The sequence below is a fragment of the Zymoseptoria tritici genome, chromosome 5 (genome assembly GCF_000219625.1).
Source record: "Zymoseptoria tritici IPO323 chromosome 5, whole genome shotgun sequence".
In the NCBI taxonomy this organism is placed as follows: Eukaryota; Fungi; Ascomycota; class Dothideomycetes; order Mycosphaerellales; family Mycosphaerellaceae; genus Zymoseptoria; species Zymoseptoria tritici.
In genome coordinates, this window is record NC_018214.1 from 392,049 (window position 1) to 407,131 (window position 15,083).

Below are 15,083 nucleotides of genomic sequence, written 5' to 3' on the forward strand. Positions count from 1 at the left end.
CTTGTCTCAACATCTGCCGGCGTCGCTGCGACAAATGTCGTGCATTGTATCAGCATGAGCCATGAGGTGAAGTCAAGACGTATTTCGGACCGCCACAGTTTCGGAAAGAGTCGTCGCACTGTAACACCTCCAGCCTCGACTGCACCTCGTCATGCAAACCTCACTCCACCTCGACTCGGGTGCCATACAAGTTGAGTCAGCGTTGCTACGGCACTCGGTCTCACCCATGTCGACACTGCTGCCTTCTTCGCCTCGCAACAAACCAGGCATCCCATCCCACCTCATCCAATACTCGCAAACGAAGAGTCATTCTCAATCCGATACCCTGCTCCCATCTCGAGTCCTCGGAGAATAAACCTAACCAATCATATCCTCCAAACCGTGCCACACCGGCACAAAGTGGACAAAGTTACGACAAACACGGCAGGTAATCCCACCCACGTAAAAGAGCGGCTATTCTCACCTCGTATCCCAGTCGTAAAGGACACAGCTTATTCGTCCACGTGTATCCGTCCTCTTCGAGTGAATGCGATCACGTCAATACGTAGATCAGGTACGGTGTTGACGTGGCATACGCTCCGAGAAGCCGCCCAGAAAAGTACCAGGTATGGAGGTGTGGGCAGGCACGTCACAGGTTCGAAGCTTTGGGAAGCTGAGTTCAGCTCCGCGGAAGCAAAGTATATGCAATGTGAAGCTCATAAAGTTTCAAAGTCACACACTGGCGGTGTAAAACATACGGTGAGCGAGTCGATGTCGGGGTGAAGGTGATCTTGAAAGTACGTGAAGACCGGAGAAGATGTGAATGTTCAGATGAGTGTTCAGATGGCGCCTCGAGTGCGGCCAAATGCATTAACAGGAATAGGTATCTTTTATCCAACAAAAAAAGTCTCAATAACGTAGCAAGGCGCGCGCAAAATCGCTGCTGCCGATGGGGTATATGTCGTATCCGTCTCTCCCACTCTCAAAAATCCTCATTCCCAGTCCATGCAATTGAGCGGCGTCGCAGAGTGTCTGCCATGCCTGAAGCCTCCCAGACTCATCCAGCAAAATTACCAATAGTAGTGTAGTAGTACATGTATAGCGAGTGGCTGTATGAGATGCCCTCTATGCCTGGATGTGTCCAGTTTATCCGAAAGGAAAGAAATGCGCCGATGAAATGTATGCCGAGGATGGTTGTGATCCGTCGGACTGATGGTACAAGTGAAAGGTACAGGCAAGGCCGGCCTGCGGCGTTGTGAAATGCGAATGTGCGTGTTGCGTCCAAGGAGACTCAAGCCGGAGCCGATGGTGTATTGCGTATCGTGTGTATGGTGTATTAGACGACGGGATCGTCGTCGTGGGTGTAGATATCCGGAGCCGCCTGGAGGTGCATGAGCAGGGAAGGCGATGTGGAGAGAGTGCGAGCGATGAAACGAGATGCGGCTGGCTCGCTAGTCATAGGTAATGTCTGCAGGTGGGTGGGTCGAGGGACATCCGAGTCATCTCTTGTACCGCCGAGGTGGAGTCCTGCTCGCTTCCTGCTGCTGCTTGTATCGCCTTGCAGATCGTTTCGGTATGTGCTCGGGGAGTGTTGATCGAGCGTTGCATGTGAGAAGGTGGCAGACGTCGTTCTGGTTCGATAGTTCAGAAGAAGTGCCATAGTGTACAGTCGTTGCGTGCGGGAGGTAGGGTGGTTTGTCGAGGTCGTGCGTTGTTGAACAGAGTTCTTCCTCACTTGGGAATGTCAGGCAGAGGACGGTTTGGTGGTGGGCCAGGACAAGGCGGGAATTGGCAGGTAGCAGGCATTGTGTGTGGTGTTGGTTGTGTGGTGGTAGTCGTTGTCGACGGTCCAGTTGGTGTTCGAGTGGTTGCAAGAGGTCAACAGTGGAAGGTGAAAGAGTCGAGAGGTCGTTGGAATATGAAAGAGTGGAATCGGCCAAGAAGCAGGTGGTAGGACAGGAAAGGACGTTTATATGCGTGGGAGAGGACAGCCCCATCCACAGCACCGACTCAAACCATGTTCCCGGGTCATTTCCAATGATGCAAAGTTTAGGGAACGCACCTGCCGCCCAACCCGCGGGATGATCCTTGGAACATGCGGTGTGTACCTGATTCTGCATGCGCTCGCGCGGGATCCGACAGGAACATGCCTTTTTAGTCTCGAGCTCAATCCACTCGGCGCAACTTGGCGGTGAATTGAAAATGATTATCGACTGATGAGCAGAGAATCATATGATGTCGCGACAGCGGTGCATGACCAAGGCTGAACTTCGCTGATGTGCTCCGGTCTGGGATTATTTGCCCAGACGCACACCTGACCTTTTCGTTCGACTCCCCTGTCCATATCGTCCGTCTTGGTTCGTTGCGTTTCATCGCCCGCCATGCAGTCGTTCCTGAGACTTACCGGGATGCCCGCTCGTTTGACGATCTCATTATTACGACATTGCCATGAGCAAGACTGAGTCACTACACGACACGACAGGTCACATTTCTGTTGTACGACTCTGGGGAATGCGTATGCCATTTTCGATGCCTCAGATGGCGCCACTGTCAACTGTGCTCCTCCAAGAATAAACCACTCCACATATATGCTTTCAAACCATCGGAGACGCCGTTGGACGCGGACAGCGGAGTGCTGGTCGGCTTCCGCTCGCTACCGGACAAGCTGGCGGTTCATGTGGACCGCAGTTTTGATCCTTACAGCAGGGGTACTGATCGTCGTGGACTCGTGATCCAAACTCTCGCTTCACCAAAGTGATCGGCCCTGTCTCTCACAAAGCAGGACAAGATGCGCCACTCTTTTGTTTCAGGATCTCAAACCATTCCAGACGTTCATTCTTTCGACACCGCCCTAAGAGTCTAAGACCACTGCCGAGTGAACCACTCCTTAGTGGCAAATTGTCTTTGCCTCGTTTCAATAATGTCTCTCACGCAGAACCCCCATTGCGGACGTCCTCATTTCGCTTGCCGACCGGCGCCGCGCGCGAGGCGCCCAGGATTCCGTCAAGGAAGCACGGGAGAAGGATCTGACGGATAGACTCTGCGACAAACGCCTCCAGGCTCCGTTGCGTGCCGGCACATCCTCCGTCATTGCTGTGCAAGATGCTGGCAGGTTCAGGGAAGAGTTGGCATGGATCGTAAAAGTGACTTCGATGAGCCTTGAAAATGCCATCCATGTGCCGACGCACGACCGACTCTTTGCCGTGTGACTCCTGGTCTGATCATTCGGCTGAGGAAGTCGGCTGACAATCAGGCATTCGAGCATTCGTCAGCTCTTGTGTAAATGCGAGTGACTCGCAAGCCATTGAATTATTTTTGGCCGCTGCCCGATCACACACGTGGCAGCCGCCAGAGACTCGGAGTGGATAGCGTCTCCCCTGCAGGAGAGCAACATCTCCAAGTGGGAACGAAGTCGCAATTTGCCTCCTACATACATACAGTACAGAATGCACTTCGCAATCACCTCCTGCCTTTGGGCATCTGTAGTCCATTATGGCCTGCAGTAACACGGCGTCTACTCCTGCGCGAGCGTCGCACCACCGCTCGAACTTGACACCCTGCATGCACGCAGCCTTGCGAATTGCAGCAGCATATTGCATGATTGCCAGCATGATGCGAACGGTGCGGCAGTGCAACAGAACGTGCACCAGCCAGCGACACCGCCAGGCGCTGATGCAGTGATGAACGAGGCACCGACATTGGAAAACAACCAGGTACCCGCGAGTGAGGGCGCGCGTACCTGAAAGATCGCCAGGGGCGGGAAAGAAAAAAGATCACCGCCTCGTGTTTCAGGGCTCAGCTGCTCCAGCCATCCTTGTCGGCGAGCACCTCCATCTTCGGCACCTTTTGTTGTCCGCGTGCCGGTGCTGGCTCATATCGATGCCGTGGTGCCGATGATTCGACGTTGCTATTGAGACGTCTCGAGTGTCGCGATGAGTTGTGTTGTTGAATATATGTTATTGGCCTGGTCTGGATCTGCGACAGCCAAGTCCTATCGCAACCACACTGATCTGGACCTTCGACATCGCCTCAAACCTCCTCCACAGTGCTTTGTCCATCACCATAACCCTCCAAACCAATAGGAGTCCCACCTCTCCCATCCGGATGACAGAAAAACAAAGCATTTGAACGTCCATCGGCCGGCTCTGCAATTCCGACTTCCCTCCCTTCAAATCGTCAGGACCCTGATCTTCTGGTGGCTTGGTTTGCGGAGTTCTGCCAGACTTCATGTCAAACGGCTTCAACGGTAGTTCATCCGGAGATTTTGTAAGAAGCAGAGTCGAGAGTTGTGCATCGACTCTTGTTCACTTTGTTCATCGGCGAAGGAAGTGCTCCGAATTCTGGGACCTTGATCTCCGTCGATCTTCGGTCGTGGTATCAGTGACGAGAAGAGGCACAGCTCTTACAGATCGCTGCATCGCACCGATATTACGGGCTCCTCATACTACATTACAGGTCAAACCGTAAAGTCGGCCCAACATGAAAAAGCCACCTCCAGCCATACCTACAAGGTTCCCGGATATGCGTCTCGCACCATACAGCATGCTTCTGCAAGACCTCCTTCCATCCCTCCACCCTTCCTCCCTACCCCGTCCTGCAATACCCGTCCCGAAACTAAGGTTCCTCGCAGTCATCACTGATCCCAATTGCAATCGCCGGGCTGACAGACAGGTCCCACATTGCTGCTGCAGCAAACATGGTCGTCATCACGGCAGAACTTGCCTCCCCACTCGCATTGGACTTTTCAATTCGTCAGGACTCAACACAGCGTATAGGCAACAAAGGAGAGTGATCAAACGTACGGTGACATTGATTGTCGTGACCGCATCCGTAGTGTCCACAGCATGGCCAGGCACCACAACCCGCTGGTCGACCATATTAGTCTGGAAATGAGAGCTCGTATGTACAAGGACGACATACCTCCTTCTCCGCCCTTGGCGCAGGGACGCCAAGCGGTCACCAGAGTGGCGACAGCGATGATTCCGAAGACGTGGAGCTTCATTCTGAGATGATAGGTGGGATTCGGCGGTTTGGGTCGTTCTGGTTGGACGAGAGAGATGACTGTACCAGAGAGCTTGAAAGTGTGAACAGGATGTTTGAGAGGGAGGAGAGGAAGAGCGGGAGAGCTGCCTAAAGAATCAGCACGGAAAAGGGCAGAAGGTGTCTTGACGTTTGGCACGAGAGAGGAAGTGCAGAAGGAGTCGTTCGCAAGAGAGGAAGTGCGGGCTGTTGCGGTAGAGAAAAGAGGAACAGGAAGGACGGCGGGCTACTGTCATCTTGAGGGAACGAGCGGGCGGAGGTGTGGGGGGGCCGATGAGGTCCCGAGGACATGCTCCGCCTCATCGAGGGTAAGCATAAAGGCAGGGAAGTAATGCTTGTAGCGTGAAGTCCGTCTCCCAGAAACCAGCGCCTTATTCGAGGGAAATCATAAAGGCAGAGAAGTAGATGGCTCAATACAGGCAACGACGATGCTTGGACCGTGCAGCCTGTATTCCAGCAACTGACAACTCAACCGGAGGTCCTCTTCGACAAAATATCGTGGTGCGACGAATCTCGATGATTATGTCCTCCAGAGAATGTAAGGCGACATTTTGAATTAGCCGCAACAGCCACAGACGCTCCTCAAGGTGATGTGACTTTCTCCCAAGCCAAGGGTGTTCGTCCTTCTCAGTATGCAATAGCGGAGGTAGGTGCTTGCAGGGGTCGATTCGGCTGTGCCCATCCAGCCGTTCAAGCTGTGTTTTCGTCACAAAGTCGTTCTCACAGCGTGCAGCAGCTACGTTGTCGTGTGTTGGCGTTCTCAAGGCAGACAGGTCTGTCGAGTGTCTGTGGCTCTCCCAAGTGCTCCAGCTAAAGCAGTGATGGCGGACTTCCAGCTCACACATATTTGGAACGAATGAACGTCTCGCATGTTCATTCTTCTGCCACGCTTGCAAACGCCGATCAGCAATCAGCGTGGCCTTTGTAGATCAAGCCTTTGACCTCTGCGCCTCGCACGGTACAGCATCGCCTCCGACCAAGTTCCATCGCCTCGTCTCCTGCAAGACCTCTCTCCACCGGACACATCCTCCAAGATCCATCTCGAACCATGACCAATCTAGTGAATACATTCTTTAGGATCGAAACACGCGGCTCCGCCTTCGGTCGGGCAGCACATCTTGTCCGCCGGACACCACTCGCCTCCAGTCTCACAGGTCACTAGTTCCCCTCCGTCAGCCACAAACACACAAGTCGACACAAAGGGAGTCGACCTACGTTGACACAATCCAGCAGCATTGCATCCAAAGGCCTGACTGCCGACGTTGCAGCACGACGTCCAGGTTTTGCAGCTCGCTTTTTTCCCAGGATAATGATCAGCGTGGGTCCAGAATTTGTTGTTTGCGAACAAGGACGACTTACTTCCCTCTCCGCCGTGGGCGCAGGGTTGCCATTCGGCGCTTACGAGGGTGATGGCGGTGGCGAGGATGGCGTGGATGTAGAGCTTCATTTTTGAGTGGTGAGTTTGGTTGCGGTTGCGGATTGGCTTTAGCTCTTGTTGCAAGGAGGACTTCCAGAATTTGGAGCGCGCGTTTTTGAAAGAGAAAGACGTGTGAAATTGGACAAGACAGCAGGCAATAAGAAGCAGAGGAGCCGCCCAGAATAAGCACGGAACTGAGCGGAGGTATGAGGTATGGTCGACGAGGGTGTGCGTGGCTCGGAACGTAACGAGATCTGTATCCTAGTTACAACCGACAACCCAATCGAAGAAGTCCTCATCGACAAATACATTGCGTCCATGCCTCCTTTCCACACGTTGTACCTGTGGACCAAAAGCAAGGAGTAGTGCCGGCCCCATGAAGTACTCCCAAGCCAATGCAATCCTGCGAAATTGTCGACACCTGCCTGAGCCGGCTGTCAAAGGAGTTGTCGATGTAATGCTTCTCGTCAAGCCGTCGGACATGACCAAAGTCACCTTCGGCCATATGCTCCATCTCCGCGCACCCAAAACCATTTCCTTCGACCAATTCCATGCCCTCGTCTTTCGTAGGCCTTCTTCCATCCTTTCCACCCACCCCATCTCGCAAGATCCAAATCGTACTTATCGCAATTCTGGCGAGCCTGGTGCGAGTCGACACATGTCTTGCCTCCTCTTGGGGCCTGGCAGCATACTTTCCCAGCAAGTCATACTTCCTGCGTTGCGCACGTGGGATCGTGGAACAGAGTTGAATGTAGTATGTCGCGCTGTCAGCAGTGTGGCGGTCATAGTCGGACAGCATTTCGATGCTTGGAGAGGGGCGCTCGTAAGAATCTGTTCGTCGTCGGTCGTTTGCATGTTCGCACATACGAGCAGTGTCTTCATTGAAGTCCTTGAAGCCCTTGAAGCGGGATCCAGCTCTTGCATGCTCTCCAGTGCTTCAAAACAGAGGATTCTGGCAGATATCGGACCACAAAGATCTCGGCATGGACGAGTACCTCGCGTCTTCCTGTCAGCCAGCTATCGAGCATATCAAGCCTGCAATCTCTGCAGACTCGCCTCAACATGTATGCCAGCAACGGCTCCTCGACCTCCCTTTCAACCCTCCTCATCCTCAATCCCCATCTCCCCTGCAACCTGCGTACTAACCCACTGCTCCATCATCTGGCTCCCTCCGCCCACCGTGCCCGTCCCTTGTGGTCCCTTATCCCTTTTTCCCTTCCTCGTAACAATCAAACATAGAATCCTGCCGTAGATACTGAAGCCATCATACGTCGTGTCCATCATCAGTTTCTTCTTGTCGTCTTGCTCTTCTTCGTCCACTGGGATTGCCTCGTCATTCTCTTCGTTCTTATCCTCGTCTGCGTCTGTGTTACGTTTTCTTCGCTTTTTGGTCGGTGGTTTGGCGCGTTGTGTCGCGAAGAAGTCCTCGTCGCTCGAGCTCACGAATAGTCCGTCCTCGTCCTCATCTGCGTTGTCCTGTGCACCTCCATCCTCTTCTGCATCCGCCTTCCTCTTCCCTCCAACTTCAGGTATCTTATACAACTCCACCACATCCTCATCCTCTTCTTCCCGCCGTATATCCGCAGTCGGCTCGTCGGTGACATGTATCGGATTCGCAGCATCATTCAGCCCTCCCGTGAGTTTACTCCCAGTAGACTGCAACCTCGGCTTCCCCTCTCCCAAAATCTTCTGCTTCGTCAACAACGAATGCCTCGTCGCCGTCTCCTTCAAGAAAATCGCCACCTCAAAGTCCTCCTGCGAAGCAACATCTTTAATCCCCCCCTTCTTCTTCTTCCTCACCCCTCCCTTCCTGCCCTTAGCGTTCTCATTCTCCTCTCTCAATTTCGGCAACACCTTCGGTCTCACTTCCGCGATGATTCGCTGCAACACATTATCTCGAGACGAGAGCAGCCAGCCCGCGTCGGAGGGTTTGTGGAGGTAGATGCGGACTTCGAGGACGGAGAATTTGGTGATGCGGAGGTAGCGGCGGATGGGGGCCATTGTCTCATGCTCATCCGGTCACCATGGACGGACTAGGGGAGTTTAGATGGGGTTCGGTGGGGTGTGTGGGAGTGGGTGTGGATGTGGATGTAGAGGTCGAGACGGGGAGCTGGAAGTGGCATGTGAAAGCTGAAGTTGAGGAAGGTATGACGAGCGAGCGGGCTCAGGTCCGCTGGTCTATAAAACATCAGACGATGACCGTATTGCACCTTTGAGAAAATTTGGTGTCGTTGCAAGTTTGTGATTGAGAGGATTGCCCATACGCTATCTATGCCGCCATCAATTCCCGGCAGGCAATGCAGCTACACAACCTTTCTGAGCCATCCTGTCAGAGCCATGGTCTTTGCTCATTCAAGCTCTAAAGCTCTATTACTCGTGCCAACGCCCTTGCTCTCATATGCCGTCGCTAAAATCAAAACAGAAAAGTCGTCCGCTGCGTAGTAAATCAAAGAAAACGGGGCGACTCCGCCCGACGCTGCCGCATGGTCAAACCCTCGTCTGCGTCCTCTTCGTGCTCGACGTAGGCTCTGCGCCAGGTGCTACTCTGTTCGGCTGGAATCGTTGAATCTTGTGATTGACAGGGCACTACGCGGATGAGCGGTTTTGAGGACGCGTCTTGCTGATGCTTGTGGCGGTCGTGGGGGAGTTGACTGGTTGAAAGACGAGGAGGGGGTTGTAGAATTTGATCCTGCGACGGAGGACTGCAGCTGAGTGGGGAAGTCGTATGCGCAGTCTGAGCAGCGATGTTGTCGAGTGAAGCGGAGAGATCCTTGGGATCGGGTGGGTGCGCAGCGGACATTCTCAATCCCCCAGTCGCACTCCTGGGATGCGGCGGCTCCTTCCCCATAGCACACAGTTCGGGACTACTCGGCGGCGCAGCCAATCCCGTACCATCGAGTCCACCCACGCTATTGAGGGAAGTCGATCGGTTCCGTGGGAGCGCCTAGCTCGTCGCGGGCGTCGTCTTCTCGCCAGAAGCAGCGGGAGTGGACTCGTGGTGACCACCACCGAAGCGGTGCTTCTTCTCATGTTTGGTGTCCTCCTTCTTGTCGGATTTACGCTCGCGTTTGGCGGTTGCTTCGGCCATGAGTTGCTCGAAGGCCATGAAGTCGCCTTCTTCGTCGGGGTCGCGTTCAGCCTGGGAAGTGGATTTAGTAAAGCAGACTTCGCAGGAAGCTCGACGATCAGGCATACCTTCGCAAACATCTCTCCGATGATGATCAAAGCGTGCGCACGCTCTATCCGCTTCTCGATCTTGACCGTCTTGTCGTAAAGCACTTTGTCGCACACATCGCGCAGCACACTCTGGATCTCAAATCTGCTCCCTCTCCATGCCGCGGCGAGGATCTTTCCGGTCACGCGCTTCTCATACTCAGCACGCTTCTCATCCGTCCAGTCATCACCGCCCTTCTCCTCGGCCTTAGCCATCTCCTCAATCTCCATCTGCGCGCTGATGGCACTGCTGACGGTACCCCAGGTATCCTTGATCATGTTGCCCTTGTCCTTGAGACGCGAGAAGAACCCGCTGACTCCACCAATGAGTGGCTTTTGTGATTTGATGAATGTGGCAGCCTTGCTGACGTAGGTCTGACCGATGGCGTGGAGGATCTCAATGCCGAACGACTCCATCTTCATGTTCTCCACTTCCAGGCGCATCTTCTCGCGGAACGAGTCGGTGACTTCGGGTCGCTTGTCGGTCTCCGTCCACACGCTGACACGATCGATGAGCTTCTTCGAAAGAGTATCGACACGCTCGTCTCGGATCTTCTTGCGCTCAAGTTCGAATGCGTGAAGCTCCTCGCGCTGTTCCTTGGTGAGACCGCCCTTGCGCTTCTCCTTTTCACGCAAGTTCTTCTCTTCCTCGGTCATACCTGCAGCAGCTGCAGCGGCGTCCGCCTCAGTCTGGTCTGTGATGGCGAGTCTGGTGGGAACACCTTGTGGGCGAGGAGTGGATGCGCCCGAGGCTGGAGGCTTCGAGTCGCGGATCGGAATCTCATGTGTTGCTCCAGCGGCGGTGGCCTTTTCGGGAACAGTCTCGGCGGAGGCTGGCGGTGGAACTGTGGTGCCGGCGGCGGCCGTAGTCCCAGCAGGAGTCGTCCCAGCAGCGGCGGCGCCCTCGGGTGTCTTCTCAGCAGCCTCACCTGCAGCAGCCGCTTCCTCCTCCTCTCGCATCGAAATCTCCATGCTCTTTGTAAGATCTTTCATCATTGAAATCTCACCAATCCAGTCCACAAATGTCTCACCACCGAAGATCATGGTGAAGAACTCGGCCGGGTCCTCAAAGCCAGAGTCAGGCTTTGCGCCCTCCTTTCCGAGTTTGTCATATTGCCTGCGGAGGTCGGGATCGCTCAAGACTTGGTACGCTTCACCAACAGCCTGGAATTTCTCGTGCGCGGTGGGGTCGTCGGGATTCTTATCTGGAATGAATGTTAGGTGTGGTCGTGTGACAATTCGATATACAGAACACACCTGGATGGAGCTTAATCGCCTGCTTGCGGTACGCCTTCTTGATCTCGATTTCTGTCGCAGTAGGTGGGACGCCGAGCGCGTCGTAGTAGGCGGTATCGACCACCATGGCGGGCAATCAGGAGTGGGGTGTCGGTGGTGCGGCTAGTGAGGGTCGAGGTGAGGTGGTGAGAGCGGGTGGTCAAGTGCGCAACCGTCGAGAGTATAGGTCGGCGTAGCAGGCGACAGTGGAGGGTATGCGGTGAATGTGGCTGAGAAGGAGGATGAGGCAGTGTAATGGTGGATGTGGTTGCGAAGATGGAATTCAAGGTCGAAGTGAATTTGACACAAGACCCTGCTCGGCAAACGTGTCGCAGATGACGTGGGTCGGAGGCTTGGACTTCGGAATCAATCGCATGTGAATGTTAATCTCACTGGATTTCTGCAATCGTCCTGAGCCTTCCCGTCCTGCTGGCTGGCTGCTGCTGCAACATGGTCAGAGCGAACAAGTCACAATTGCTCGCTGCACGCACTTGTCGTCTGCACACAAGACTTTGCAATCAGCGACATCCGTCCGAGGTCGTATCTGGGGTACAATCGGAGCGAGCAATGGAGAGTGTATGTTATGGTCTGGTAAAGACTTCTGCTCATTCCCACTCTGGCTGCGTACATTCAGCGGTAGCATCTTATCCTTCACGTTGCTGTTCACCTGCACGCTTCCTCTCGGCGAAAGGAAGCAAGATCTATCAATCGACCTTCAATCGACCTTCATCAATATGTCAATACATTGATGAGGTCTACCTGAGTACCCTCTAAACTTTCATGCCATCGGCTCACGTCATCTCGGATTTGATCCGGCAGACTGACCTCACTCTCTCGGATCCCTGCAACACGGCACAAAAGTCATCGACGAGACCGGCGGAAGTATCTCGCCTACATAGAACCGCAGCGAGAATTTCCCAATGCCACTCCTCGGCCCAGGATGTTGATTCCTACGAGGCCCACTCTCTCTTCGTTGACTTCCTTCTCCCATCGCATACCCCGACACACCCGAACAGCAATACCCTTCTCACAAACACCCTTCTCACGCATACGAATCGCTAGAATGGCTACGCTACATCGATCCGCCTTTCTAGAAGCCATTCAACAGCACGATCCTCAGAGTACCGCTGTAGTGCATTGTCTATCCGGTCGATCGTTCAAGTACGGATCATTGCTGCAGGATGTCGCTGCTGCGAAAGAGAAGTTGTTGAAGGCGAGTGGGAAGCAAGATGGAGGCATTGATGGAGAACGAGTTGCGTTCTTGGTGGAGAATGGATACGACTACATTGGTGGGTAGATCAGGCACACAATATCACTGAATAGCAATAAGCTAATCGATATATGCAACACAGTCACGCTCCTCTCAATCATGGCGTCCAATGCCATTGCTGTCCCTCTTGCGCCGTCATTCCCAGCTTCGGAACTACGATACCAGATCAACCACAGCGAGGCATTGGCTCTGCTACATACATCCAAGTTCGAGAAGATCGCCAAAGATGTCCTCCAAGAAGGCCTTGACAAGAATCCAATCAGCCTTGCCATCGAGAAGCACACAAAAGACAATACCTCAACAGAGCAGATCACCCTTTCCGACTCAAACACTACCTCGCACGCCGGCATGATGCTCTATACCTCCGGCACCACTGCCCGGCCGAAAGGCGTCCTCCTACCTCAATCCGTCCTGACCGCACAAGCTCGCAGCCTCATCAAAGCCTGGGACTACACACCCGCCGACCACCTCCTTCACGTCCTTCCCCTCCACCACATCCACGGCACAGTAAACGCCATCCTTACCCCTATCCTAGCAGGCAGCACAATCGAATTCCTCTACCCCTTCAACGTCGACGCCGTCTGGAAGCGCTTCGCCGCACCCTTCCTCCCCACCTCCCACGACCAACACAAAGACCTCTCCCCGATAACATTCTTCACCGTCGTCCCCACCGTCTGGTCACGCATGCTCTCCTCCCACCCCGACCTCCCTTCAGACCTCCAATCCGCCGCCAACGAAGCCATCCAACGCAAACACCTCCGTCTCAACATCTCCGGTTCCGCCGCCCTCCCTACCCCTACGAAATCCGCGTGGACAAAACTCTCCCAAGGCAACGTCCTCCTCGAACGCTTCGGAATGACAGAAGTCGGCATGGCACTGTCCTGCGGGCTGGACGACGCAGATCGTGTAGACGGGAGTGTAGGTTGGCCTCTCCCCTCAGTGGAAGCACGACTCGTAGATCCCGATACGAAGAAAGTGATCGAACATGGCGAGGAGCAAGACAGCGAAGGCAAAGACCGCAGCGGGGAGATCCACCTCCGCGGCCCGACGATTTTCAAAGAATACTGGCGCAACCCGGAAGCTACAGCGAAGGAATTTACAGAAGACGGGTGGTTCAAAACGGGAGACATCGCTGTGCGGAAGAACTTGAAGGGCGAGGCAGGTGCGGGAAAGAGTGGAGACTGGGCCAAGGGACCGGCGTATTTCATCCAAGGCCGAAACTCAGCAGACATCATCAAAACCGGCGGAGAAAAAGTCTCCGCGCTTGAAATCGAGCGTGAATTACTAAGTCTACCACAAGTCTCCGAGTGCGCAGTCGTCGGCCTACCAAGCGTAGCATGGGGTCAAAAAGCCGCCGCCATCGTCGTTCTCAGCAAAGAAGGCCAGACGGCAGGCAAGGGAGGAAAAGCATGGTCGGCGTTGGATATGCGACGCGCATTGCAAGGGCGCTTGGTGGCGTATAAGATCCCGCAGGATATGAAGGTTGTGGACACATTGCCGAGGAATGCGATGGGGAAGATTAATAAGAAGAATTTGGTGACGGAGGTGTTTGGCGATCAGGAGAAGATTCGGAGGAGGAGTATTGAGACGGCGGAGGAGAGGAAGAGGGTTAAGGAGGCGGAGAAGGAGGGGCAGACGAATGGGCAGAAGTGAGTTGGAGAGAAGGGGTTGTGAATTGGTTGTACAGTAAGTGTCTACCCTGTAATGGATGATTTGATATGATGCCTTGACAGAGCCAGTGAGAGATCCAAGCCTTCGGCAGCGAAGCTAGGCCGGTGCTTGCCACCACATCGACTTCAGCGCCATACGAAGGGGCTGAGTGGAGATAGCCCTCAGAGTGGGTAAATCCGTCGCATGAAGCAAAAAGGGGCACAAACGAATTCACATCGGACCGCACAAATCGCAAAAGAACAGGTTATGCAACAAGAAACATCAAAGATCGTACGCGAAAGCAGTCGAGATGGTCCCTGCTACAATCAATATGGGAGCCGCGAGAAGGATCGCCCACGCGAGAAGGACCGCCCAGACGGTACTTGTGTACCTACGGAAATAGGTGCAGCTCGAGCTGTTCACATTGGATCGTCTTTGCAGTTAAAGGCTTGACACCCGAGCCGCTGCTGATCATGCCACCATCAAGAAAAACACAGCCCCCGCTTCAAGGGAAAACCGGTATAGAGATCGGACCTCCTGCTTGCAATCCTGCTCGCTCTTCATCTCTGCAAAATCTTCTCGCTCTTCAAGCTCCTGCTTACATCTCTTCTCGCTCTTCATCTACACAAAGTTGTCAGCCGCGCCTGCGGAAGAACTCGCAGCATCATGGACCAACACAGCGATCACCAGCAAGGCCTCGCCTGGCCCTCTCTGTTCTGGGCCATAGTCGCTGTCGCCCTGAACACAATGAGCCAGCCTTCAGGAAGAACGCTAGGCTTCCCAATCCGCTACAGCTTCCTATTGCGGTCGTCTCCATTCATTTGCGGCGCGCATGTCCTCTACACTATCATGCGCTTAGGCTACTTGGCCATCGAGAAACGCACAAACGGAGCCAATGTCAATGTCCTTGCCGTACTCATGGCAGAAAGATTCGAAGGCGCCGGAACTGCGGACGGCTTTGCTGTCGCCCGAAAAGGCGTTGGAATGATTTCTGTCCTCTTTGCACTAGGAGCGTCCTTACAAGCCGTCAAGCTGTTTGCGGTCACTGGAATACCCCTGATTCACGCATGTTGTGCGCTTTATCTTGCGAGTTTCCTCCTGGATCTCTTCTTACTGCTAGTCTCCGCGAGGTCTTCGGGAAACGTTCCGGACTACAGGCCAACACACCCTGCTCGCAGGACTGCGGATAGAGCGATTTACTTGTTCAGCGTCGTCGCCGTGGTCGGAAACGCATTGTTC

At 54.2% G+C, this 15,083-nt stretch overlaps 5 protein-coding genes across 5 annotated transcripts; 1 reads left to right on the forward strand and 4 right to left on the reverse strand.

The window, feature by feature from the left end:
• Positions 1–804: 804 nt before the first annotated feature.
• Positions 805–1,884, reverse strand: MYCGRDRAFT_104355 (uncharacterized protein; the record flags this gene model as incomplete). Its single annotated transcript, XM_003852712.1, has 1 exon — positions 805–1,884. A coding segment is annotated over one exon (406 nt), but the record flags the coding sequence as incomplete, so codon positions are not given.
• Positions 1,885–4,230: 2,346 nt separating this feature from the next.
• Positions 4,231–6,466, reverse strand: MYCGRDRAFT_93000 (uncharacterized protein; the record flags this gene model as incomplete). Its single annotated transcript, XM_003852711.1, has 6 exons — positions 4,231–4,342; positions 4,488–4,593; positions 4,782–4,844; positions 4,900–5,105; positions 5,977–6,076; positions 6,379–6,466. The coding sequence occupies 6 exons, from the start codon at positions 6,464–6,466 to the stop codon at positions 4,231–4,233; spliced, it is 675 nt and encodes a 224-aa protein (XP_003852759.1).
• Positions 6,467–7,531: 1,065 nt separating this feature from the next.
• Positions 7,532–8,437, reverse strand: MYCGRDRAFT_109356 (uncharacterized protein; the record flags this gene model as incomplete). The annotated part of the gene is made up of 1 exon (XM_003852710.1): positions 7,532–8,437. One exon carries the CDS (start codon positions 8,435–8,437, stop codon positions 7,532–7,534), a length of 906 nt encoding a protein of 301 aa, XP_003852758.1.
• A 446-nt stretch (positions 8,438–8,883) lies between these two features.
• On the reverse strand, positions 8,884–11,164 carry MYCGRDRAFT_100108 (uncharacterized protein; the record flags this gene model as incomplete). Its single annotated transcript, XM_003852709.1, has 4 exons — positions 8,884–9,575; positions 9,632–10,408; positions 10,469–10,854; positions 10,907–11,164. The coding sequence occupies 4 exons, from the start codon at positions 11,010–11,012 to the stop codon at positions 9,381–9,383; spliced, it is 1,464 nt and encodes a 487-aa protein (XP_003852757.1).
• Positions 11,165–11,987: 823 nt separating this feature from the next.
• MYCGRDRAFT_85953 (uncharacterized protein) lies at positions 11,988–13,847 on the forward strand (the record flags this gene model as incomplete). Its single annotated transcript, XM_003852014.1, has 2 exons — positions 11,988–12,213; positions 12,277–13,847. The coding sequence occupies 2 exons, from the start codon at positions 11,988–11,990 to the stop codon at positions 13,845–13,847; spliced, it is 1,797 nt and encodes a 598-aa protein (XP_003852062.1).
• Positions 13,848–15,083: the final 1,236 nt, after the last annotated feature.